At 55.0% G+C, this 25,024-nt stretch overlaps 10 protein-coding genes across 10 annotated transcripts; 5 read left to right on the forward strand and 5 right to left on the reverse strand.

Moving 5' to 3' along the window:
* Positions 1-127: 127 nt before the first annotated feature.
* On the reverse strand, positions 128-1,122 carry C8A04DRAFT_39492 (Alpha/Beta hydrolase protein; the record flags this gene model as incomplete). Its single annotated transcript, XM_062784609.1, has 3 exons — positions 128-704; positions 787-901; positions 963-1,122. The coding sequence occupies 3 exons, from the start codon at positions 1,120-1,122 to the stop codon at positions 128-130; spliced, it is 852 nt and encodes a 283-aa protein (XP_062634332.1).
* A 1,105-nt stretch (positions 1,123-2,227) lies between these two features.
* C8A04DRAFT_14471 (ankyrin repeat-containing domain protein) lies at positions 2,228-4,717 on the reverse strand (the record flags this gene model as incomplete). Its single annotated transcript, XM_062778108.1, has 6 exons — positions 2,228-2,895; positions 2,958-3,070; positions 3,133-3,388; positions 3,445-3,535; positions 3,651-4,403; positions 4,469-4,717. The coding sequence occupies 6 exons, from the start codon at positions 4,715-4,717 to the stop codon at positions 2,228-2,230; spliced, it is 2,130 nt and encodes a 709-aa protein (XP_062634333.1).
* A 1,113-nt stretch (positions 4,718-5,830) lies between these two features.
* C8A04DRAFT_31509 (putative signal recognition particle protein) lies at positions 5,831-6,877 on the forward strand (the record flags this gene model as incomplete). Its single annotated transcript, XM_062781773.1, has 1 exon — positions 5,831-6,877. The coding sequence occupies one exon, from the start codon at positions 5,831-5,833 to the stop codon at positions 6,875-6,877; it is 1,047 nt and encodes a 348-aa protein (XP_062634334.1).
* A 320-nt stretch (positions 6,878-7,197) lies between these two features.
* C8A04DRAFT_14510 (tryptophan synthase beta subunit-like PLP-dependent enzyme) lies at positions 7,198-8,896 on the reverse strand (the record flags this gene model as incomplete). Its single annotated transcript, XM_062778129.1, has 2 exons — positions 7,198-8,518; positions 8,595-8,896. 2 exons carry the CDS (start codon positions 8,894-8,896, stop codon positions 7,198-7,200), a joined length of 1,623 nt encoding a protein of 540 aa, XP_062634335.1.
* A 1,098-nt stretch (positions 8,897-9,994) lies between these two features.
* On the forward strand, positions 9,995-10,363 carry C8A04DRAFT_31511 (uncharacterized protein; the record flags this gene model as incomplete). Its single annotated transcript, XM_062781774.1, has 1 exon — positions 9,995-10,363. The coding sequence occupies one exon, from the start codon at positions 9,995-9,997 to the stop codon at positions 10,361-10,363; it is 369 nt and encodes a 122-aa protein (XP_062634336.1).
* Positions 10,364-10,593: 230 nt separating this feature from the next.
* C8A04DRAFT_31512 (uncharacterized protein) lies at positions 10,594-12,351 on the forward strand (the record flags this gene model as incomplete). The annotated part of the gene is made up of 2 exons (XM_062781775.1): positions 10,594-10,688; positions 10,752-12,351. The coding sequence occupies 2 exons, from the start codon at positions 10,594-10,596 to the stop codon at positions 12,349-12,351; spliced, it is 1,695 nt and encodes a 564-aa protein (XP_062634337.1).
* A 2,451-nt stretch (positions 12,352-14,802) lies between these two features.
* Positions 14,803-15,694, forward strand: C8A04DRAFT_39497 (Orotidine 5'-phosphate decarboxylase domain-containing protein; the record flags this gene model as incomplete). Its single annotated transcript, XM_062784610.1, has 2 exons — positions 14,803-14,959; positions 15,036-15,694. The coding sequence occupies 2 exons, from the start codon at positions 14,803-14,805 to the stop codon at positions 15,692-15,694; spliced, it is 816 nt and encodes a 271-aa protein (XP_062634338.1).
* A 92-nt stretch (positions 15,695-15,786) lies between these two features.
* Positions 15,787-16,963, reverse strand: C8A04DRAFT_39498 (uncharacterized protein; the record flags this gene model as incomplete). The annotated part of the gene is made up of 3 exons (XM_062784611.1): positions 15,787-16,298; positions 16,580-16,777; positions 16,906-16,963. The coding sequence occupies 3 exons, from the start codon at positions 16,961-16,963 to the stop codon at positions 15,787-15,789; spliced, it is 768 nt and encodes a 255-aa protein (XP_062634339.1).
* A 294-nt stretch (positions 16,964-17,257) lies between these two features.
* On the forward strand, positions 17,258-18,026 carry C8A04DRAFT_14469 (adenylate kinase-domain-containing protein; the record flags this gene model as incomplete). Its single annotated transcript, XM_062778106.1, has 2 exons — positions 17,258-17,582; positions 17,644-18,026. 2 exons carry the CDS (start codon positions 17,258-17,260, stop codon positions 18,024-18,026), a joined length of 708 nt encoding a protein of 235 aa, XP_062634340.1.
* Positions 18,027-23,212: 5,186 nt separating this feature from the next.
* On the reverse strand, positions 23,213-24,145 carry C8A04DRAFT_31517 (uncharacterized protein; the record flags this gene model as incomplete). The annotated part of the gene is made up of 3 exons (XM_062781776.1): positions 23,213-23,414; positions 23,518-23,899; positions 23,986-24,145. The coding sequence occupies 3 exons, from the start codon at positions 24,143-24,145 to the stop codon at positions 23,213-23,215; spliced, it is 744 nt and encodes a 247-aa protein (XP_062634341.1).
* Between the last annotated feature and the right edge of the window lie 879 nt (positions 24,146-25,024).

Below are 25,024 nucleotides of genomic sequence, written 5' to 3' on the forward strand. Positions count from 1 at the left end.
GAAGCATTCTAACGGATAAAACTGCTCGGATCCACTAATTATTCCCTTTGAATGTACACTCTAAGGGCTGCATCACCACTGAAACCTCCGACTCCCCGCTCTATCTTCTCCCAAAAGCCTCCATGACTTACACCAAAAACCGATCAAACCACTTAACCGCCTGGACAAACGCCTCCTCCTTCGCATACTTCTGCTGCTCATCCGTCAAATCTACCCGCACCCCAAACCCATGCTCCGTGCCCGAATACAGATTCACCTGATACCGCTGTCCAACCCCAAACAGGTCCTGCTCCGCAGCCGCCCTCGCCTCCGCCGTAAACAACGTATCATTGTCCGCCGAGGCAATCGCAACAGGCGCGCCAATCGCGGTGATCTCCCCGCTCTCTAACAAACTCGGATGCGCGGCGAACGCAACGTCGATGGCTTCGGTCCAGGCGCCCTCGATCGGCGACGGGGAGAGCAGGCGGAAGGCGTACCGGCCGCCGAAGCAGTATCCAGGTGCGGCGACGCGGGTGACGTTGAGTTCGGTGCGGAGGTAGGTGAGGGCGGAGGCGATGATGGGGTCGGTCACGGATGGTTCGTGGGCGGCGAGGAAAGCGGTGGTGTTGAAGCCGGGCACGTTGATGTCGCCGGGGGCTGGCTCGCCGGCGAAAAGGTCGGGGGCGATGGTTAGGTAGCCGGCACGCGCGTAGCTGTCCGCGAGGCTGGGATGGGTTAGTAGTAGTTCAAGCGAGAGATAATTACAAGATTTTCTTAGGCCGGCTGTAAACAGTGAGGTGGACGAACAGTTTGTTCTCGGGCAAGGCAAGGCCGAAGACGTCGGACAGGTACAACACGGCGGTGCCCGCTCTTGCCTTAGCCCGTTGATTCTCCTGATCGGGCTTCGTGATGTACAGCGTGACTAAAACTCAAGTTAGCCACCGCATAGGCGCTCTCGGTACGTTACGATGGTTCCGGCTTACTGTTATCATTCGTAACCACTTCTTCCCCAAGCGGATCGCCAGTATGGGCCACGAGTGAGCCATCCACACAAGTAGTATCGGATTGTCCGTGACGCTTAGCGACCGCTCCTCCTGCGAGAAGCAGCGCGGTGCCAACGACCGAAACAGCAGGAGTCCTCATGGTGATGTTTCAGGAGTCGATATGGATTTTGATAGAACCGGAAAGTGACGAATGTTGAACAGTCTCAACCGTCACCGATCACCGAGGCGGCGACACCACTTTATAACGATCCCCAACTACCCCCTCATCCGATCCAGTAATCCAAACGGTTACGCCATCGTGCGGAGTCGCATCTCAAGTTCATCCGAACACGTTAAGGTATGCACAGGGTAGTAGATGAGTGATCGGAACCCCCCTGTACTGCATATGATGGAAGCCAGTCGGTTGCCCATCCTCGGCATGCGTATTGAACCGTGGACTTGGCGCTCTCTCTAATCCGGTACGCATGCTCCTACCTTTTTCTCGACAGATTACCCGCCCAATAACAGCAAGGGTAATGTATCATCCCGCCCCGGCAGAAGACATGCCCCGATGGACCAGAAGCCGATGTTTTTTTTGCGCTTCGGGGGTGGTCAAATGTGGATTGGACCTGGTTGCATCGCACCTGCATCTTTGAACCGCACTAGTCCGAGGGCCTTGCCGGCAGCGAGGGCGGGGAGGGCGGGGCCGCTCTTGCCCGTCAGTAAGCAAGGGACATCTTGGCGGGCCGTCTTGACGGCCGAGAACCGAGACTGGAAGTATTACCACTTCTTTCTTCGGCCTGAATGGGTTAGTTTATTTTTTTGTTGTCCGGGGGTGACGTTGAGTCACTTCCGTGCCCGAGCACGGTAGCCGTTTGTGGGAGAAACGGCTGGGAGCCGGGATTCCGGGTCATCCGAGTCCCTGTCCGCGAATCGTCATCGTATGCCCTTCCTTCAAGAACCACAGCATCGCCGGGGATAATGGCCCTATCACTTTCTTAACACCGCGCATATGTATCGAAAAGGAGCACCCTTCTATTTGCGCGAAACGCCAACGCAAAAACGACATGCTGAACCCACTATACAACAACCTGCTCGGTAATATCGACAGCGGTACCGCAGACCCAACGATTTCTAATCCGTCTCCTCCCCCCGTTGAGCCAATGGTTCAAGAAACCGATTTCCAATCATACGCCTTGCACATCCAGAACTATTCACCAACCCAGCCCGGACCATGATGGAACATTACACTTCCAGACGGACACTTACACCTCCTCACCAGAAACAGCCTCATACCCCCCAGCTCTCCTCGCACCCCCACCCCTCAGCACCTCCATAACCGCGGGACTCTCATACATCTCCGTGTAATTCACCGGTACACCCCCCAACACGGCCGCGCCCGTCTCCCGCTTCCCAAACACCGGCGCCGGATCACACCAGAAATCCTTACAATTCGCCAGACACCCCTTACTGAACGGATTCCGGTTCGCGCCCCGTTTCTTCCCAGCCGCCCCAGCCGCAGCGCCCCGGCCGCGCGCTGTCTCAATAAACGTGTCCACACCGAGCAACCTGCCCCAGTGCTTCAGCAGCCCACCGTGTCGGTGGCCGTGTCGGCCAGCTGGGCCATGGGGTCCGACATCCGCACCTGTTGGTGGGGCGGCGGAAGCCGGGTCGAGCGGGGCGCCGGTGGATGTGAAAGCGGACGCGAGCGAGGCCGCGGAGCGGGTGTTGACGCCAAACATGTTCTCGTACGTCGTCATGGCACGGGATACTTGGATGAATTGTACGAAGAGGAGCATAGAGACCCAGGTGAGTTGGAGTGAGGCCCAGACGGAGAGGAGGAGGCTGTAGGAATCGGCATTGATGATGCGGCAGAGGGATGGGGACAAGACGTTGCATTCCTCAGACGCATTCGGTGTGAGGGCGGTGAAATCTAGGATAGGTTAGTTAGCACGATAGCGGGAAGGGGAAATGTGGATGGGGAGGGGCACGCACAGCGGTAGGTAAGCACATCGTAGGCAAGCACGCCAATGGTCAGGTTGATGAGGTAAATGAAGAAGTGGCGATGGTTGTTGATACCCACACAGTTGTTGACCCACGGGCAGTGGCTGTTGCGAGAATTAGTCAGAATTTGAAGTTCACATAAACACAAGAGTTCCGGAAACCTTACTGATCATGCTTCGCGACGCAACGCTGGCACCGGCGGCAATGCTTGCTACGCAGCGGCGTACGGATCATACACGTTACGCAGAAGTGCGACTCGTCATACTTCCACTCCTTGATGAGGTCGTCGATAACGGCCTTTTGCTCAGCGATGCCGTTCAGTTTCGGGACGAACCCGGGGTCGTCCACCATGGCACGGGTGTAGAAGAATCCGGTGAGAGCGAAGGCTACCGCGAAGACAAAGTTCCACAGCCATGTTCCTTCTGTAGGGCGTGTCAGTCAGCTGAACTAGCGAAAAGGGGTAACCGCCTTGACATACCGTCACCGAAACTGGTGCCTGGGAAAATGGTGAACAGCCAGTTTACGCCTACCAGCGTCAAGGAGGACGCAAAGATACCGGCCATCCAAGGCTGTGAAACGGTTAGCAATGCCCCAACGATTCATCATCCCCAATCAGGAGAGACCCACAGTCTTCTCAAACTGCCTCATGTCTGGCGGCGCATAGGTAAGCAGCTGCTGGCCCACCCATTGCACAGTGTACGCAGCCAAAAACCCAAACGGAACGCCCGCATAGACCGGCAATCCTGCAAACAACACCAGCGTCCCCCAGACCAGCAAAAATGGCCACAAGAAGAAGAATTTCGTCGTAAACGCCCTCCGGTCCTGGAGCAAATACCCTGCCCCGGGCCAACTCGGCACAATAGCGTTGCCCTCCTCGTCATACCCGCACTCGTACAACGCCTTATGCCACGCAGCAGCCGTGTTGAGTTCGCGCGCCGTGATAGAGGGCGTCTTGCCTGTCGTTGTCTTCGCGAACCGGTCCGCGCCGTACTCGATAATTTTCTGGATGCACCCCGCACTGCCCTTCACTAACGCCCAGTGCAGCGCCGTGAACCCTTGTTCATCCTTCGCGTGCACGCTGGCACCCCAGCGCAGGAAAGCGTCCACGCATGCGGGAAAGCCTTTGTATGCTGCCCACATGAGACCTGTGTGGCCGTATGAGTCTTCGACGTCGACGGGGATTCCTTGGTGGAGAAGGAGGAGGATTAGGAGGAGGTTGCCGTTGAAGGTGCTGATGTGGAGGGTATTGTAGCCTTGGGCATCGGTGATGAGTGGATCGGCACCGTGTTGGAGGAGGAGGTGGACGGTGTAGTAATGGCAGCGTTGGGCGGCCCATTGGAGGGGCGTTGCGATGCTCTCGCCGCCTTTTTTGTTGATGGGTGCGCCGCGTTCGATCAGGAATTTGCACATGGCGTATTGGTTGTTGATCGCTGCCCACTGTGAGGTGTTCTGTTAGTCGCTGGCCAGGTCTGGGGGGGGGATAGGGAGGAGAGTGCACGCACATGCAACGGGGTGATGCCCTCGTCGTCGGTGTAGGTCGCATCGTAGTCGCCCGTCTCGAAGAGTTTCTCCATGCCAACCATATCTCCTAGTCGTGCCATCTGCATAATATCGGTCTGCGCGGAATTGTCTGGCATGTCGCCGAGTTCCACCTCGTTATTCAGCTTGGGGGTAGCTGTGTCCGATTTCGAGGGGGGTTGCGCCGGCGCACCGCTCGAAGACGGTGGCCCGGAGGAGTCTTGTTGCGCCATGATCGGTGTGCGCCAAGTTCGGACTTGTTGTTCTCGGTCCTTAGTGAATCTTTGACTCTCGATCGTGGTTCTCCCGTCCTTTTTCTTCCTTCAGCTCAGCAGATCGGATGGGTTGACGAGGCGCAGGAGAGAAGAATGGGACAAAGTCTGGGTATCAGGGAGGGTTGAGGATTAGCGCCGGAATTACAGCAACTGCATGACGACTTGCAACCGAACTGCACCGATGACCGTTGTTTCACGGGGGCCAAATGAGGAGCCTTGCGTTGGGGCCGTAGGATCGTTTGCACGGTTGGGACCGAAGAAGGCGACCATGCGGCGAGGGCGTTCAGTTTCGCTTTTTGAGAAGGACCCAGAATGGGAACATAAAATCAACGACCGCCCACGAAAGGCCGTCTTACCCGTCGATGGCCCAGGAGTCTGGTGAACTAGCGAGGCTGAGCGCTGGAATCCTCGTGTGGCTCGCATCTGATTCGGTTCCCAGGGGCCGTTGCAGGGCTGAGACCCACTAAGTGGGTGCCTTGGCATCTCGGTTTGGCCGGCTGGGTTCAGACAAAAGTGCAAAGCGGAAATCTCGAAGCTTTTGTTGCAGTTCAATGTACCCCAGGAAGCAAGACAAGCATTCCATTGTCACCTGGGCCGGGAGTTCTTACATGGTTAGGTACCGGCAATGGTGGGCAGAATTTGGCCTTCCGGGCCCCGAACATCTTCACACTCAACGCAAGAGAGCCCGGACTGTGGAACTACCAACTCGCTGGGGTTGTGAACTGAACCCCGGTCTCCGTCAAAGGCGCAAGAGCAAAGTCTTGGCATCCACGCACAGCAACTGCTACGTAACCAACTCCTGGAGGATCCGCAATCTGCATCGGCAGCTACAGTGCATGAGCTGATCCGATCACGACCGGATGTTAACGACCCGGTAACTACTTAACTCAACCGGAACTCTGCCAGCCGCATCACGCCAGAACGAATTTATGCTTATCCTCAGACGATAAAGCCAGCCTGGTCTCTCGACTCGCGGCGTCTGTCCTCGTCGTTACTCAAGCAGTATTTTCTTCTTTTCTTTTTTTTCGCGGCGCAAAACGCAACCCAGGGACAAAACCACCAACGACGACCATGACGATCCTCGACACGCTGAAGGGCTTCATTGAAGCGGCCTTCACACCCTCGCCCACCGTAATCACCATTGGACTACTCATCGTCCTCCTAGTCCCCGTCCTCCTGCACGTTCTCTACTCAGCAACAACACCCTACACGACCCTCCCCTCCGTCCTCCTCCTCGGCCCATCAGGAGCAGGCAAAACCGCCCTCCTCACCCTCTTCGAGCGCGGCCCCTTCTACAAACCCGACCAACCCGCCTCCAATTCCCCCACCGACGACGGAAAACCCTCCGTCCCGACCCCCGTCGCAAGAACCCACACCTCGCAAACCCCATCAACCGTCGAGCTCGCCGTGTCCTCGGACCCCTCCGCTCACAGCTACACCACCGACCTCGACGCCGCCGGCGCGACAGCGACTAAATTCCTCCTCGTCGATACCCCCGGCCATCCCAAACTCCGCCGACACGCGCTCACCGCCCTGTCCCGTCCCAACCCGACCATCGTGCCCTCCGCCTTCTCCGCCTCCCTCTCATCCAAGAACAACAAGAACAGCACAAGCAGCAGCAGCGAAACCCATAAATCGAAACTCAAGGCCCTAGTCTTCGTCGTCGACGCCGCGGCGCTGGCAGACTCCGACTCCGGTTCGCTGGCATCGACCGCTGAATACCTCTACGACGTGCTCCTGACGCTGCAGCAACGGTTTGATCGCCAGCGCCGCGGCGGTGCCCGCGCCCCGGCTAGTGTCCCGGTGCTTGTGGCGGCGAATAAGTTGGACTTGTTCACGGCGTTGCCGGCGGGGTTGGTCAAGAGCCAGTTGGAGGGGGAGTTGGGCCGGATTCGGAAGACGAGGAGTAAGGGGTTGTTGGACTCGGGTGAGGGAGATGCGTTGGATGGCCCTGGGGGTGATGAGGAGGAGGGGTGGTTGGGAAGTTATGGGGCGGAGAAGTTTTCGTTTGATGAGATGAGGGAGTTTGATGTGGAGGTGGAAGTGGTAGGCGGGAATGTGTTTGGGGATGGACCTGGTGCTGAGAAGTGGTGGCGGTGGATTGGGGACCGGGTCTAGATGTGCGATAGATTGATATGGATGGTAATACACGGGTTATGGCATTAATTGATGGCCCGGGGAAGGGGCAAAGTGCATGTAGCGAACAATGTAATACTATCATGGCTGTGTAATGAGATCTCTGTTTATGCGTGGGTATTAAACGACGCTGACACCAACTCCTAATTTGCCCGGGTTGAACCCTTTATCTCCAACACGCCGTTGCTAAACCAACCCAACCATAGATGTTAAGTCTCGGTTCCCCTCCCACAATGCCATAAAATGCTAACGACAAAGGGAAGCAATATACTCTACCCAACCTCCTACTCTGTGCGTATGCCTCAAGACTTTTGCCTTACCATCCAGGTCAACAAATCAACCTTGGTCACTACTGCAACCGGTTTCGACACCTCGCCTTGGCCGCCCTCCGTTACAACGGCCGCACTGTTCCACTCCAAAAACCTGCTCAGGGCCGAAAGCGGCGTGTCCATGGTGATCTCGATAAACTTGCGTTGCTTCCCCTTGAGATCGGATCCAAACATTCTCGGGTCCGTCACGACCTCATCAATGCGGCCAAAGTCAAACATCACATCACTCACAGGCGTTTGGGGGTTGGCACGGCCACGAGAGATGTAGCTGAGCAAATTACCGAGCGTGACTAGCCCAGCAAGCTTCCCACCCGCAGACGCAAGCACAGGCAGCTGGTCAAAGCCCTTGTCACGCATGGTCTCGATCGCTTCGGAGCAGGAGCTGGTCGTCGTGACGGACGATACGGGCTTCAAGCGAAGGGCGCGAACGGTTGCGCCGCCGTAGGCATCGGCGTTGCTCAGGCTGCGGTTCCGGGCGAGGACCGGGCTATCGGGTGTCTTGGCAGCCGGTGTCGAGACGGTAATGTTGTCGGAGTCGTCGGGGAGGAGGCCGTTGGCAGCGAGCCAGTCGTCATCCGCGAATTTGGAAAGGTACGAGCGGATGCTATCCGGGAGGATCACGACGACGACGTCCCCTTTGCCGAGCTTGAAGTCCTTGACCGCCTTTAGCACAGCGGCCAGCGCGCTGCCGGAAGAACCACCAACCAGGAGACCCTCCTCAGCGATGAGGCGCCTGGCGAGCTGGAAGGACTCCCGATCGTCGGTCTTGTACCATTTGTCGACCAGCTCACGATCCAGCACATCAGGGATGAAGTCATACCCAATGCCTTCCACCTTGTAAGGGATGTTGGCCTGTTCCTCATTCAACGCCTCAGGCACCGCAAGGATACTTCCGTGAGGATCCGCTGCAATGACCTTGACGTTCTTATCGTGTTTCTTCAACCCTCTGGCAAGACCAGAGATAGTGCCACCAGTACCCGCGCCAGCCACAACAGCAGTCACCTTGCCCCCGGTCTGCGCCCAGATCTCCTCTGCCGTACCAAACTCATGCGCAAGCGGGTTGTTCTCGTTTGTGTACTGGTCGAGAATATGGGAGTTCGGGATTTCCTGGAGCAACCGCTTCGCAACACCGATATGACTTTCGGGGGCGTCCCAGGCAGCCTGGGTCGGCGTACGGATGATGGTAGCGCCCAGGGCACGGAGAACCGACACCTTCTCGGCTGACATCTTCTCGGGGAGGGTGATGATCGTACGGTAGCCCTTGATTGCGCCAACCAGAGCAAGACCGATACCACTATCATAGCGAAACATATGGTCAGCGATAACCCCGCAGCTTGCCAAGAACGACGAGGAATGAATGTGCAACTTACGTGTTGCCGCTGGTGGGCTCAATCAAGGTATCGCCAGGCTTTATCCTCCCGCTCTTCTCGGCCTCCTCAACCATGCGCAGCGCTATCCTGTCCTTGACACTGCCGCCGGCGTTGAAGAGCTCCACCTTGGCATACACCTCGGCCTCGATACCGAGCGACTGGGGAATCTTGTTCAGGCGAACGAGCGGGGTGTTGCCGATAAGCTCCGTGGCTGACAGCTTGACGCTTAGCTTGGGCGCCTCGAGAATTGGCACTGGTGGGCGCGCCTCATACTTGGGAATTTGGCCGTTCGGGACCGCCATCGTGTCGGTGGTACTGGGTTTCTCTTCGTTCGGCGGGGTCCGTGTATGATCTTGTCAGTGGATGAAAACCGTGTGACCGATCGGCAAATGTCGAGGCAATCGGGGGGGCTCCAAATCGTCCGAGGTTTATGTCTCGAAGAAATACCAGTGAGGCGACAAATTGTGAAGCCGAGGATGGCGAAATAGCGGACAAATGTGAGGAGATGTTCGGTGGTGGGGGGCAAAAACGTTCTCGGCGGGACGCCTAGGCCCTTGGCTCCACAAGCCGACGGTATGCGCCCCCTGTTGCATCACCCGAAGCACCGGGACCTGCCGTTTCAGGGGCGCGATACGGGCGTTGAACGGGGACTTCTCCGAAAATGCTGTTAAAGACGGGTCAACTAAAATTTTTATTTTTGTACGGGAATGTTGTCCTCCTGCACAGTTTCCAGCCACATTCACCGCCTTGCAACTGACAAGGGCTAGCTATTGTTACGGATCATAGCGAAGTTGGCAATTGCGAGTGGCAAAGGCAAAATATAGGACGGGCATCGTGGCAGTGATGTACTCAAGTTCAGGTTCTCAGAGTTCTCTAACCTAAATCTTTAGTCACAACTTTAACAAAACATCTTGGTCTCTCGAGCCCCTTTCTCCAACAACCAACCAGAGGTACCCTTCGACTAAACCCTTAACCACCCACTGCATGGTAAGGCAGCGAGCGTTTTCTTGGGGCCTCGATACTACCTCTTGACAACCCAACATAGATCTGACTAGGGTGTTGATTGAGCCCAATTGAACTGATGGATCCGACTGAAAAGGGGCATGGTGTTTGCCAGGGTTAGGGTTACATGTGTTGCGGCACCTCCTTCGTCCACATTTTAGGATAACGGACATCTAAATTCTCTTTTACTCTACGTAACTAATCTATACTGCTTTGGAAGGTCGTTGTCAGTTGAACCTTCCTATCCTTTAACGTGCTCCGGCCAACAAGGGTCATCCCCGCTCCGGCGGTGTGTAAACGAACGACGGCCGTCAGAACTCCAACCCCTGCTTCATGAATACAAACAAACACACAACCGCTTCAAACAAAAGCTCTTGAAAACAAGACCGTCAACAACCATGCAACCTCGCAACGACCACACGTACGACCCTTCCGCCGGGCTCGCGGGCCTGGCCGGGGCCTTCCCCGGCGGTCCACCCGACCTCGACAGCAAGGACTGGGGAGAAGAAGACGACCCTCTCCGCTTCCTTAAAGCCATGGGCGCCGGGAACCCCGGGGCGCTGCCCCTCCCAGAGGTGATGGAGGCTCCCAAAGTCCAACGCCTCTGCGCAGAGCGATCCAAGGCCATCTTCACCAGCCAAGCCCGCCTTCGCGGGATCCTAGACCGGCACGAGGCCACGATCCAGAAGCGCTGGACGAAAAAGACGAAACAGCAGCGTCTCACCATCTTGAAGGCCGCGTGGGAAAAGTTGCCGACCACGCATTGACCTGACTTCGTGGCGTTCCGGAAGGAATCGGAGGCCCAGCGCTCCGCCGGCACCAAGTACAAGGAGGCTTTTTATTCGCCTTATATCAACGAGGAGGATCTACTCCGGCCAAAGAGCAGCTTTTGCACGACATTCCGAAGGCGGAGCTGCTCTCGGACAAGCATCCGATTCAACCGGAGCCGGAGTTGAAGTCGGGCGTGAAACCGGAGGGGTTCGCCTCGCTGGCTGTCATGGCTGAGGAAGCCCCTTATCGTCGGCCTGGGAGCCTTGACTTTGGGCGGATCGAATCGCTTCTGGCAGCTCGTGCCTCGGCGTGTGAAGATGAGTATGCATATGGTCACCGCCTTGGTATTCATCGACTTGTTTACTGACGTGTGTGGCATAATAGTATCTGGGCTCTGAGGGAGGATCCCGGTTATTTCTCCGATCAGATGTTGATCTACCGCGAGCACAGACAAGAGTTGATCCCCGACACTCGCGGACAACCCCATCCAGTTTTCAAGGGCCAAATGTCCGTATTCTGGGAGCGTGTCATTGGCAACACATTACTATCATCCCACGTTCAACTCGAAGTATTCTCCGAGCTGCGGCGCCAGGCCGAAGAGCTGAGAAAACTCCAGGCCAAGTACGAGGGCAAACTTTCGCCGCTCAAAGACCTGCCGGAAGACTATCTCCTAGGAATCCTACGCTTCCGCCACTTCATCAACCAGCTTGCCAAAGAATGGCTGAACGACCTCAAGACGAGTGTCGTGGCCTCGCCTCCACTGCGCAGTTGGTTTGTTCGCCAGCCTGCCCAAGATATCAAGATGATCCTGATCCAGGGCAAGCCGGGTCACAAGAAAGCCAAGGTGGAAGGGGAACTACTTTGGCTTCTGCAGACCTTGTGGGAGGATGGCCAGAATCTCTTGTTGGCCCGATTGCCGGATATCGTGGATGAGCTTGAGCGCTTGATTAGCACAGAGCCGCGGGCCCGGGAACTGGTGTCTGGCTACATCGCTGGACGTATCGGTGACTTGTCCATCCTCTGCGAGTGTCTTCGGCAGGTCAACATTTACCAGCCGTGGGCGAACGGATATGAGAGTGCTCTGATGGACAGAGAGAAAAGCATTAACAAGGACCTTGAGGCTTGGAAGGACACTTGGATTGGCGTCCTGAGGATGTTCAAGTCACGGCCTGTGTGCGATAGCTTCACTCTTGCGGAGCCGAGAGACAAAAGATTCTTTTACCCCGTCGAGAAGCGCCGAACTAAGGAGACTGTCGACGCTTTGCGGCAAGCTGAGGCCAACCTTGATGCATTTTGGGGCAAGATCGATATTTTTCTTAATGCAAAGGCCGGGGATATTAGTAGAAGCGCGTTGCGGAAGTTGCTTTCTCGAGGCCGCACCCTGCAGCGAGCACCAGGATGGGTTGCCCCGGCCGTCCCCGACAAGACAAAGACATCGAAATCAGCTCCAGTATCAATCGATAACGACTCCATTTACCGTCCTCTCTCAACTCTGTACTTCGAACTAGAAAATCCGCCAAGGTCAACCTCTGCACCAGCCGCATCCCAATCCAAAACCAAAGGCAAGACCCGCGGCACAGCCTCACAAAATCCACCGCCATCCGTCGAAGCCCGCCTCAACACCCTTACTCTCAACCCCGACAACCTCCTCGACGCCCAACCCACCTTCGCGGTCGACGCCCGCGCACTCAAGGTCTTCCGTGCTCTCTTCTTCAGCCCCGCCGTGACGTCCACTCCCGGAGAAGTCTCCTGGACCGACTTCTTACACGCCATCACCACCGGCGTCGGATTCCGGGCGGAGAAGCTGTATGGGTCGGTCTGGCACTTCCAGCCGCCGAGCACGTTGGATGTAGAGCGGACTATCCAGTTCCATGAGCCGCATCCCGTGGGCAAGATCCCGTTTCGGACGGCACGGAGGATGGGAAGACGGTTGGTGAGGTCGTATGGGTGGTGGGTTGGGAGGTTTGTTCTGAAGGAGAAATGAAGGCCATAAAAGCTTTAGGCGCGCTTCACTAAGTACCAACAGCCCGCGCCAAACTCAAGGCATCATCATCCCTTTCGATAATTATGTTACCCGAGAACTGCTAAATTTGAAGACAACGCCGCCAACGGTGATCAGGGGCAGGAGAGCAGGCGGGCCGAAGAGGCGTAATTAGGTGTTCCAGAACCACGGCCGGAGAAAACGCCGTCAAAATATTGTTTACTCTCCTCAATTAGATCCACCCTGGAATTCACGTGCTGGGTTCCAAGAACGCCATAAGCTTCGTTGTTCCAGGTCGCGACCTTGGGGCGGGGTCTCGCCCTCTGACAGATTTCGTAATGTGCGCCCGCTTCTGGCGGGATGTTGGGCCATTTCACGTACACACCCATGTCATGATCTCCCGGTTCTATAGTATTCTCTGGTAGAAGAGGTTCCAGTGTCGTCCACCACCACTTCCAAAACTCGTCCAAGCCGGGACCTAGCCAGTTGGAGATCGCCTTGTCATAGGCCTGCAGGATCGCTTCAAGCTGCTCGCACGATTCCTCGTCCTCATGTCTCAATTCGTGTCGAGTTTCTTCACTCATCATTCGTCGTTCCATCCACCGCTGCGGCCGATGACTGATACGTGATGTCGCCCGTTGGAACATGCAACATGTATGCGCCATCCCTAACCGTGTGAAAACCTCTAAGCGACACGCATCATACAAATATTCTCTGGTTTCCTTGGAATCATTGGCCAAGCCGCAGGCCCGGATCCACGACCAAACCGAGGTTGAGAAAGCCTGCCAACATCGCAATGGCCCGTTGCCACGCATGTAATGGCTCCGCAATATGAACTGAACCCCCTTCGGTTGCATTGTGACACTTCCGTTCTCGTTGTGAATGCAACGGGGAGAAGGTAGCGGCGCCTCCTCGGGTCCGACAACTCCGAATTGGTTGGATGTAACTAGCTGTCCGTGGTTGGGGAGGTGGCAGCCAGCCTTCTGTAGAGATGGGGAAGCGAGTGTTGGGTGCCACGCCTTGCACATTGGCAGATAGCGTGTTTGATTGGATTCAATACGGGTGGGTTGCGCGGCAGAAAAGAAATGGATGGAATAGAAATGGTATTCAACTGGTCAAGCGCAGTGTCAAGCCAAAAACCCCAACAGCTTCAAACATACTGCTGATGAGAATGAAGAAGGCTCTCAGGGCTGGGCGAGTTGTACACTGGTCATCGATCTTCCCGGTTGCGCCATCTTGATGAAGTGAGGCGAAGAATGCGCAGCGGAAAGTTGGAAGACCATCTTTTATTGATGGCACGATGCCCGGACACCAGAGGATGTCCTCGGCGATTCGGCGCCATGGTACTCTACCACAGCCTCGCATCTTTCGCAGCACCAATCGGATGCAGGAACAGACATGCCCGGTTAGCCGAAGGGGATGCCACCGTCTCATCAGGCAAGCATGCGACGCAAGATGGTAGGACAAAAAGTAACAGTCACCAAGCCTGGATATCTGGGTGGCTAACAGGACCTCTGACTCGCGAAGATCCCTTTCCACCTCTATGTGCGATTCTATATGCCCAAGTCTGTTCGTTCCAGGCCTGTGAACGGCCTGTGAAATAACCCCAATTCTCTTCAGTTTGGTAGTTCCAACCTAGCTTGAAGGCTTCCCATGAAGATGGTACCACCGGAAAGTGGGAGCGCCATACGCCGAAATCTGTGCTTCTACCACGAGCCTTTGAACGGCGAGGCTCCCTCCTACATTGCCGAAACCTCGGATGCCCCCGGAATCAGAAACTACGCGCACCACCGTGCCGTAATGACCATCCAAGATATCCGAGGGCGAGAATCCGACTTTACGCTGTGCATGCATTCTTTCGCCGCCCTCCCCGGTGCGTTTTCTGGGCTAAACCTTTCAACATCCGGAGAAAGACATGGCATTGATTTCAACAACCATCTTCACATCTCAGCCAGGTACATCCCGCATGTTAAGGCTCTACTCCTCGGTCAATGTCCCGGAGCGATAGAAGTTGTCGTGTTCGATCACACTGTCCGCAAGACTTCCCGCAACCAAAACCCCCGCTCGACAGGTCCGGAAGATATATATCGACCAGTCACCTGAAGGCGCTCTACGGCGAGCCCGCCGCCATCTGGACCAGCAAACCGCTGCATTGATTGAGAGCAGGGCGAAGCGATTCTCGATTATCAACGTGTGGAAGTCGATGAAGGGAACTGTCGAAATGTGTGCCTAATTCAATTCGGTTAGTGCAAAAAATGATTTTAACGCGAGTGTGGTGGGGCGATAAGGGATTTGAGCCAGTTCACCTACCAAACCTCCGTACCGCAGTACAAAAAGCTCTCTGTTTAGAAGTTAGCAAGGTTACCTGCCTACCCACTTGACAACTCCGACAGCGTCACCGCGCACCGAAGTCTAATACTCCGAACTATTTTCACGCAAAACTTCAGTTCAGCTATGGCCTCCCTCTCGAAACTCCCATTTCCGGAGCGGGCTGTCGCTCACCCCCACCCTGTTGCCAAACGACTCTTTCAGATCGCCGAGACCAAGAAATCCAATCTGGTGATATCCGCAGATCTGACCGATAGCGAGAGCCTGCTTCAATGCGCTGATAGTTCGTCAACTTTCACATGTGCCCCGGTCGCTTCTAATCGTTGCTATTGATACTGACCTTGTTGCACGCCATCTAGGCCTTGGACCTTACATTGCCGTGTTCAAGACTCATGTCGATGTGGTCGCGGACTTTGGTGATGAGACCATTCAAGGGCTCAAGGAGTTATCCAAGAAGCATAACTTTCTGATCTTCGAAGATCGCAAGCTCGTGGACATCGGCAACACTGTCCAGAAACAGTACCACGGCGGCGTCTTACGCCTCTCGGAATGGGCCGACATCGTGAACCTCAGCGTCCTGGGCGGGGATGGAATCGTTGAGGCGCTAGATCAGATTGTGACGGCACCCAGTTTTCCCTTTCCCGAGCAGAGGGCCTTTCTGATCTTGGCGGAGATGACTTCGAAGGGTAGCCTGGCCACCGGGTCATACACTCAGAAATGCATCGACATAGCCCGCAAGTGCCCACGATCCATGATTGGCTTTGTCGCAACGAGGGCGCTCGGTGAGGCTCAGCCGGACGAGAATGAAGATTTTCTGGTCTTCACCACTGGCGTAAACCTGGCAAGCCAGGGCGACAAGTTGGATCAGCAGTATCAGACACCCGCGAGCGCGGTCGAACGTGGCGCGGACTTCATCATTGCTAGTAGAGGTATCTACGCTTCTGCAAACCCCGTGGAAGCCGCGAAGCAGTATCAAGCTGCAGGGTGGGCTGCATACCTCAAGAGAACTCGAGCGTGAAGGACCAAATGAGTGGCTCTTCCCGCCAGATGATGAGAGTGGGCGCTAAAATTCTTCGTGCTGAAGCTATCTCAATCTTATTCCACAATAGCTCATTCATTGGCAGGTGTCTCAAGTACGGTACGAAACCGGTCAACCCTGACTGAGAATGCTTCTCCGTTCCACATCTCCTTGCCGTGGCGTGAGGTTGTTCTGTAAGGCAACCCAACTTGCTCTATGACAAAGCTCGCGGCCACGACGCCTGCGATGGTAGCCTCGGTGAGGTCGGACGTAGTGCTAAGGGTGACTGCGAAGCCGCCAAGAAACGCGTTTCCCGCACCTGTGGCACACAAAACACGAGATGATCCGTGGAATGCTGGGAACCATCGGGTAGAGTATGAACGAGCGGCAACCATGCAGCCATACTCACCGCAGCGGATCACGATGGCGCCGTCTCCATTTCTCCCAACCCCAGACTCCAAAACTCGGAGCGCCTGCTCTTCGATCTTTTTGCGGTCAAACTCCGCCGGTGGCCCGTCACCGTCACCGGAGCCAAAGGTAGCCAGGAACTCGATGTGATTGGGCGAATATACGTCCCACCAACTTGGCTGTCCGGAGATGTACACTTTGGCTCCTCGGAATGCAGGAAGCTGGAGCTGGCTCTCAGACTATGAGAGGCTGCGAGGCGACTTCGGCCGAAGCACGAAGCATAGCAAGGTGCGTTGCAAACGTGGTCATAAGCTCCGGAGAAGCCAGAAAATGGAAAGCTTTTGACCGGAGCAGTGGTGAGCCGTTGAGATCAGCGGGTGTTGGTTGCAGCGGAGGGGTGGTGTACTCGAACGTTCCCTCTAGGCCCCGCAAGTGTCAGTATACCTCACCGACCGCATCTCAAGGCCGCTAGCCTACCTTTGAAGCCATCTCCCGAATATTTGAGGAGGCCTCGAGTGGATAACCTGGAGGGATCTCTTATGATTGTCACGGTGATGCCCCAGCTCATGATGGCCTGTTCCACAGAATTGGGAAAATCGCTCCCTGCTAAAACACAACAGCCGACCCCCTCAGGGCGCGCGGCTGCCGTGTCTGTCATGCGCGCGCCGAGTGTGCCTGTACGGAGTAAGCAAACCGACTACCATCCCTAGCTGAAACACACATACTGTACAGGCCTGAGCCACCAGCAACGTTGTAAAGGGCTGGTCCATTGGGGAAGCGAATCTCGTCCAGGACCACCATGCCTAGTGAGACAAAGACGGGGTCCTTATCCTCTAGCGGCATAGAGAAATAGGCGCCCATCCTGTCGGACTCGTTTCGTTGTCAATTGGAAGAACTGCGGTTCATCGGAACTCTGAAGGAATACTACGCGGGAGAAGGGGGCGTTTGGGGTGTTGGGTTTTTATTTATCCACAACCGGAGCAAACAGTTGCTCGGCGCACTTCCCCCCTTCAAGCAAGCAACCAACTTGTCACCAACGGCGCAGTCTCCTTAAACACCATTACCCCGTTGCTCCGCAGATACCACTAAAAACACAAAGCTCTTGATGCCTGCGTGTAGGCCGAGCCCTCCACGCCGGGAGCTCAATCGCACAGCATGGCAACGGCTGAGGCTGGTATACCTGACGACTTCCCCCGATGCCACCCCGCCTTAAAGGAAGCCATATTTATCGGCATGCTGGGCGGACCTGGATCCGGCAAGGGAACTCAATGTCAGATGATTTCGCAGAGATTCGACCTCGCCCATATCAGCATTGGAGATGTGTTGCGGCAGATCAATCGCCCAGGCAGTCAGCATGCAGACGTCATCCGCGAAAACATGATTGCTGGCAGGGTCGGCCCAAAGGAACTCACCATCGCTATCTTGAGAGAGCATATACTGAGAAGCGTTGCGCATGGAACGCGCGCTTTCATTCTTGACGGTATGTCTTTATAGCGCGTGTGATCTAGAGCAGCCCTGAAGCTAACTGCACTTCTCTCGAGGCTTCCCACGCAACAAGGAGCAGTGTGACTACTTCGAGCAATCTATTAGTTCAATTGCGCTTCTAATCGTTCTCGACTGCCCAGAGTTCACAATGATAGAGCGTCTCACGCTATCTGACCGCAATCGGTTTGACGACAACCAAGATAATATCAGAAGACACATTGAAACGTTCCAGAAAACGACATATGAGGTGATTGATAGTTTCCGAAGCCGAAATAAAGTCCACAGTATCAACTCGAACCAGGAACCCGACGCCGTAGGACTTCAGCTGGGAGCCATTCTAGATGGTCTTGTCAGTAAGCGAACAGGTGCGTATTTGAATATTTGCGGCTTTGCGAGCATGATGATTTTGGGCTTACATTCAGAGCAGCTTCGGGGCTAAGCGGAATGTCGGAGCGGTAAGAGTTATTGCACATACACACAAACACAGAGAGAGAGAAGGAGGGGAGGGAAGGGGGAGAGAACCACGAGAACAGCGAATGTGGTGATACTTCCTTGGTGTCTTGGTGTTGCGTAGGGTAGAAGAGGGAAGAGAGGCGCCTGCGGAGGAAATCAGGCTGATAGAAAAGGGCAGACCCAGGAGTTGAAGGGCAACTCAAAGTCGTATTTCAGCAGATTCTACGATAGCATCCCTGTAGCCTTGATTGCAGAGTGAGGCTCCTAGACACCGCCACAGTCAGGTTGTTGGGAGAGAGCTCTACCGCTGTGGGCCTCTGTGGCCTAAAGGCTCGCGGTTGGCCCTTTTGTCTGTCCTTGACTGGAAACTCCGATATATCTTGCCGCAGGCCGTGTGCGTTACAAGCTTTGCCTGTGGCTATCTCATAGCTAGGGTTGGAGTTACACTGCCCTGCAACTGCAGGGACTTATCCCCTGTAGCTGTGCGGTTCTCTGTTGCATTTTTTGCGCAAACTGTAACACCCCGAGTCGACCGACCAGAGTTGAAGCCCTACGCGATGTGCCAGAGAGGGCATGTCTGAGATATCTGCCCGCATGCCCCGCCGGGTCGGAGAATGTTAATATCGCCGCTGTATCCCTCCGAGCCTGCTCGGCATATATCTGCAAGGCATGTGAGGTATTCTCCGTTACGATCGAAGATATTGACCGGCAACTATCCCCTCCGGGACAACCGGTCCTAAAGAAGATGCTCCCGCCCGAGCTCCAAGACTTTGAGAAGGTCTTCTCGCCGAGAGAAGCCGATAAGCTGCCACCGTACCGCCCGTACGACCACACCATCAGGCTGATGGAGGGCAAGACACCACCACTCGGGCCACCGCCATATCCCGCACCGAGCTGCAAGCTCTGAAGGCTTGGCTGGAAGAGAATCTAAAGAAGGGGTTTATACGCCCGATCTCCTCTGCCGCTACGTCACCTATCCTATTCGTGAAGAAACCAGATGGAGGCCTCCGCTTCTGTGTCGACTACCCGGCCTGAACAATATCTCAGTCAAGGACCGTTACCCGCGTTTCCTAGTTAAAGAAAGAATCCCTGGATGACCTAAAGGGAATGAAGTATTACGCTAAAATTGATATCATCTCTACGTTCAATGATATCCGGATTAAGGAGGGCCAGGTGTACCTTACCGCGTTTTGAACGAGATTTGGCCTCTATGAAACGTTGGTCATGCCGTTCGGGATGACCGGAGCCCCAGCCACGTTCCAACGGTTTATCAACGACACCCTTCGACAACACCTAGACGTCTTCTACACCGTATACTTAGACGACATCCTGATCTATAGCCGTACGATGGAGGTACACCTAAGCCACGTCCGCAAGGTCTTGACAGGCCTGAAAAGAGCTAGCCTTTTTATCAAGATCCAGAAGTGCGAGTTCTTAAAGGAAGAGACCACTTTCCTGGCGGTTATTGTTGGCCGCCACGGTATCCGGATGGCCCCCAAGAAAGTACAGATATTCAGAGACTGGAAAACCCTGACCTGCCTGATCGACTTCCAAGCATTCATAGGGTTTAGAAACTTCTACCGGCGTTTTGTACGCAACTTCTTTAAGATCATCGCGCCGATAGTCAACCTAATCCGGAAAGATGTGAAGTTCCTGTGGGACTTGCGCTGCGAAGAGTCCTTTAACCGTCTGAAAGAGGCCCGCTGGTGTCCTTTTGCGCGTAGTATGGAGACGATAGTATCCTGAGACCTATTGCGTTCGTCTCTAAGAAACATCCCACGATAGAGTGTAGCTATGAGATTTATAATACGGAACTCCTAGCGACTATCCGTTACTTCGCGTAACGGAGACCCGAGCTCGAAGGCACAAGCTTCCCGATCAAGGTCATTACCGACCACCGCAACCTGGAGTACTTAACCACGACCAAGCTCCTGAACCGTCGCCAAGTCCGATGGTCTGAGTTCCAGTCCCGGTTTAACTCCACGATCACCTACCGACCTGGAAAGCAAGGTACGAAGCCAGACGCTCTGATCAGGAGGTCAGAGGACCAGCCTAAAGAGGGGGATGAACGCCTGTTACACCAAAGCCAGATAGTCCTGAAGCGTGCCAACCGGGATCCCCTGATCCACGGGGACCTTACAATTCTACCGCCGACACCGCCCCAAGCCCCTGAGCTACCGTCTACCCCTGAGTCACCGTCTTCACCAGCCCAAACCAACTACCTCCCGGTAGTACCGCTAGTACCGTCCCAGACTCCCGACCCGCCGTCCCTGCCAACTCAGAAACTGCCTGGCAAGAAGCGAGTTCGGTTCATGGACGAACCCTTGCAACTCAACGTCCTTACCCGATCCCAGGCCCGACCCAGAACGGGAATCCCACTTGGGGAAACACCCCCCACAACAGAATTGCCCCACCCCGCGTTATCAACCGAGAGGACTGCCCCCCTGGTGCCACCGGACATTAAGAAGCTATTCGCTAAGGCCTACGAGGCAGACGAGACACTGAATTCTGTCCTCGAAGCAATGAAGAAGTCGCTGAGCTGCCACCCAGGCATCACGCTCGCCGAGTGCAAGGACCGGGGAGTGTACCTGTACTACCGGGACCGCTTATACGTCCCGGATTTGCCCGGACTGCTCGCTGAACTGGTCCGTTCCTACCACGAGAGCGCGATCGCTGGACATTTGAAGCGAGCACGCACATACAAGGCCCTGTTCTGTGACTATTACTGGCCTGGGATGCTCACCTACGTCGAACGTTGGGTATCCAACTGCCACGCCTGTACCCGGGTCACTGCCTCCCGTGAAGCCCGCCAAGGAGTCTTAAGACCACTACCAATCCCCGAGAGAGCCTGTAGAGACGTGTTTATGGACCTCATCGTACACCTGCCGAAGAGCAAGGGCTACGATGCGATACTAGTCGTAGTCTGCCGCCTAACCAAGATGAAACACTTTGTTCCTCATAGCGACATCTGTGACGCCGAGGAAGTTATCCAAAAAGGCTAGTGTGTGCAGAAATGGCAGGTTTTAAGCCAGGCTTATGGCATCTATTGCCGCAAGTGTGAACCGCCGTTGGTTCGGCTTCCTGACGACCTGCTGAGGATCGGAGGTGTGCAGCGCTTTCGTGTGTGCCAGGGGCTTAGTACTGTGCGAGTACTGGTAACACCGAGAAAACATGTGCCCCGCCCGACATGTCCTTATTCTGTTGGTTTAGACTGCTGAAACCTGAGGCCACCCGCCCGCCAAAAACAGCAGTCCAAACCACGGCACATGGTATTTTTCTGGAGTCCATGGGCTGCGGTTGAAATCCGGATAAACCACATTCAATCCCTCGCGAAAAGCTTTATACCTTAGAGAGTCTCGGCGTTTGATTGTGGGCTGATACTTGATAGAAAAATCTCGAGGACTACGAGCCCAAGAGCTTGAGTAAAAGAACTCGATTGAGGCCGAAAGGAATGGCAGCGTCAGCGGGAACACGAGTGATCCCGACGTCTCGCGGTTGCTTCCCGGAAAATAAAGCGGGCATTCATTTGAGTGCTTCGTCCGTACCACGGTGCTGTACCGAATTGGGCCGAACGCACTGGTTGTGTGCTTCACTCGATGGCCTCGGCGTGCGCATCGGCAAGACAAATTGGGGGTCGTCCAGGAATCTGCCGGGCGGTCGGACTCCACGCTTTTGGGTGTGAGCTCACGATCAAGAACCGTCTTTAGATCCTGTGGGTACTGGACGATACGGCGAGCTGAAGCCGCGAGCTGTTTTGGTCCCAGCTATCAGTAGGGGCACGGAGATTCAGACGCACAACTGAGAGAGCTGAGGTAGTTATACGCAAGATATCACTTACCACCTGAGACCTCTGCGCTGAAGAGGCGTTTTGGAAATGCAGTTGGGTCGCCGTAGAAGGCACCATGCCAAGGACCACGCATTTATGAATTTCGGTGATCAGCTCATTCATGTTAAGAAGTTGCGTTTCATTCATGATGCCGACTGAAGACTGGCGCCCTCTATTGGGGGTTTCGACAGTTTGTGGAATTGCTGAGTCGCGATCTTTTAAGCCGATGCGCACGTCTTCTAGAACAGAATCGACTGCACTTAGTTTGTTCTCAATGGAAGAGAGCGACACATTGGCCTGGCGCATCTCAGCGGAGACTATCCCAAGATTGTTTCTATTCATGTCATCATAGTTGGCATTGGCTTTGCATTAAAAGCTCAAATGTGATTCTACTTCACCGACGACATCAACAACAGCCCCTGAGTTTGGAGCTCACGGGTGAGGTCATGTTTAAGCCTCTCTAGCCTGTCACACTGCTTGGCAATATCCGCTTCCTTCTTGGTAGAAACAAATGCACGCCACACCCTGCTCGTCCTAGTCGAATCCCTGAGAAGGAGGCAGGTTGTGAGAGATTTTTCAAGTTCGTTGCAGACATTTGCCGTGCTGTCGAGAATGCGAGTTATGCGGTCCAGCTTCTCAGGGCTCAAATTGCTTAGCCGAGGATCGTGGTTGCTAAGAACTGACTGCAAGTCAGTCATGAGACTCGAAAAGTGGCCGAGATCTTCAAGAAGAAGGAGAAGCCTCGTCGGCACATCCTTCATGTTCTTGAGAAAACGGTAGATCCCAAAGAGGCCGCGGCAGCCCATATCGGCTAGCTAAGCCGCCGCGGCAATAGTGCCAATCTCCATGATGCAAAATCTAGATGTCGTTGTTCTTAGTCCGTTGAGATTGTACTGTTGTCGATATGATGGGGCGCGGAAAGATCAACTCACAACGGAGAGGGGAAGGGACAGAGAAAAGGAGGGGTCTTCAGCTTTGGACCGGGAGAGCCTTGCGGAACGGCAGGCGCACCAGTTTGCAGCATGAGCTGCAGGATATCTGCAGGACTCCTGGGGCGCAGCCAAAATCTTGCTTCGACGAAGCCAATAACTTAACGAAATTGATACGTAGGGAGACAAGCCTCATTGACACGCGCGAATTCTTGAATATGCGCAATTAATTGGCGTCTAGCGAGGTTGCCCAAAAATTAGTCCCTCGTCTCCCAGACTCGAGCTTCTGAAGGGGTCGGGAGTTTCCATCCAAATGTAAGGTGTACATTCGTGACACGAAACGGTAATTACCGTACACAGGCCCGAAAGCGGTCGGGTCTCCTTCCGCCCTCACACAATCCTCGCCAAAATACCGCCCTACGCAACGGCCTCCCCCTCATCGATCTTCACCTTGGTCACGCCCGTTTGACCATCCGGGGCCATCTGCCTGAACATGAGCATAGGGTCGAAGAACACCTCAACACTGCGTAGTTGCAATTTATCGTTCACCTCCGCAACAGCAACCCCTTCAATGTCAATCGGCCCTCCGTGTGCCTTGACCGTGACTTTTTCACCCTTACTATACCAAGTTGAACCACATCAGCATGCTGTTGCTCCAAATCGAGAGTCCATATGGTTCCAGTTGCACTCTATGTATCGCCACAGAAAACGGGTCGACTTACTTATTAATGCCGGAATAATCCTCTTTCATCACCCCCCAGTGCCGCCAGCGAAACGCGACCTTGGGCGGGCCCGCATACACCTCCAGCACCTCCCACGCAAACGTCGGCATCATTCGTTTGAACGTTTTATGCGAGGCATCGAAACTCGAGCGCGCAGGACAGTAAAACTCGTTGCCCTCAACGATCGCGTTGTATGTGCCCACGGCGAGCATGTGCTCGGCCGTCTGAGATGGACCACCGTTGACGGCGAAGGTGTAGGAGTTGCGATCGATCGTGCGCCAGTCGGCAAGATCGACCTTGTAACTGGCTTCGATCTCCCAGTTTTTTACGAGCTTCTCGACGAGGTCGGGCAGGCTACCTGCTTGGTGAGATGCGCGCTTTGCTAGAGGAGAAAGGGTCCCTTGTCAGTAGGTGTGATTTTCGAGGCAGGAGGCAGAGGACGTTGGTAACTTCAAAAAGAATCCATACTTTCGGAATAAATCTGACGAGTCTTAGAGTAGTCCGGTGTCCGTCCGTGTCTCCATTTGACATCGATGTCCCCGAGCACAGCGTCCTCGTGCAACACGTAGTCCGGCAATCCCGGGGTTTGTTTCTCGGCCGGGGGCCCCGCCGCCTCTGGGGTCGCCATTGTGATGTTGAGTGTAGTTTTAAGTACCGATCTTGATCAGAAACCCACGGCAGTGAAGTAAAGTTTGCAGAGTTCAAAACTGGGCACCAGGGTATCCAACAATAAATAAGGCACAAAAGGAGCAAGGAAACGCCAAGATCCCGACGCTGCTGACCACCCCCTGCTTCCAGGACCATAAACTACTCAGTACACGTGCCTTCCACTGCCCACTGCGAGATTCAGGACCACAGGATATCTATCACCTTTGACCCGGTGTCCAACATCTTTCCGCTCCGCATTTACAGGGGCTCGATCCTCCGTCCACAGCCCGTCTGGATGGATACGCCCTTCCTCAGGCGTATCATTTTTGCGCGCGAGGAAACACAAGGACAGGGCATACTCATAGATCCCCACACCACCTTAGGTACCACGACCCTTTGCTCAGAAACGGTTCTCGAAGCCGTGAGCCGAACCCCGTGTGTTGGGTTTGCGTCTTCGATCTAGAGTCTGGAGGTGTGAATCTGACAGGGGGGGTCAAAACCGTTAAACCCACTAGCGAGCTTTCGGGTTAGCGGGCTTGTGCCACGCGAGACAATCCCTGATCCCAGGATACGATCATCCCGCTGCGGAAGGACTTTACCATTCCAAGGGCAGGATTGCGGGGGCCGTTTCGAGAGATCGTTCTCGCCGGCTTATCGGGGAATTATGGAAGCGAGAAGAGGAGGGGGGGAGGCGGGCCAGAACTGGCTCATCCCGCATGTGCTGCAGTTCCGGTCAGCAGAAATCACATGGGGTGATTGGTTGAGGTTTGGGTTCCTGGCAGAAGTGGTCTCGGTTGTTGGTGGCTATGGATTCTGGCCCGGGGAAAAGTCACAGGAAACCCGTTAATATTTTCTCGGT

Source organism: Dichotomopilus funicola, assembly GCF_033296635.1.
Source record: "Dichotomopilus funicola strain CBS 141.50 unplaced genomic scaffold C8A04scaffold_67, whole genome shotgun sequence".
In the NCBI taxonomy this organism is placed as follows: domain Eukaryota; kingdom Fungi; phylum Ascomycota; class Sordariomycetes; order Sordariales; family Chaetomiaceae; genus Dichotomopilus; species Dichotomopilus funicola.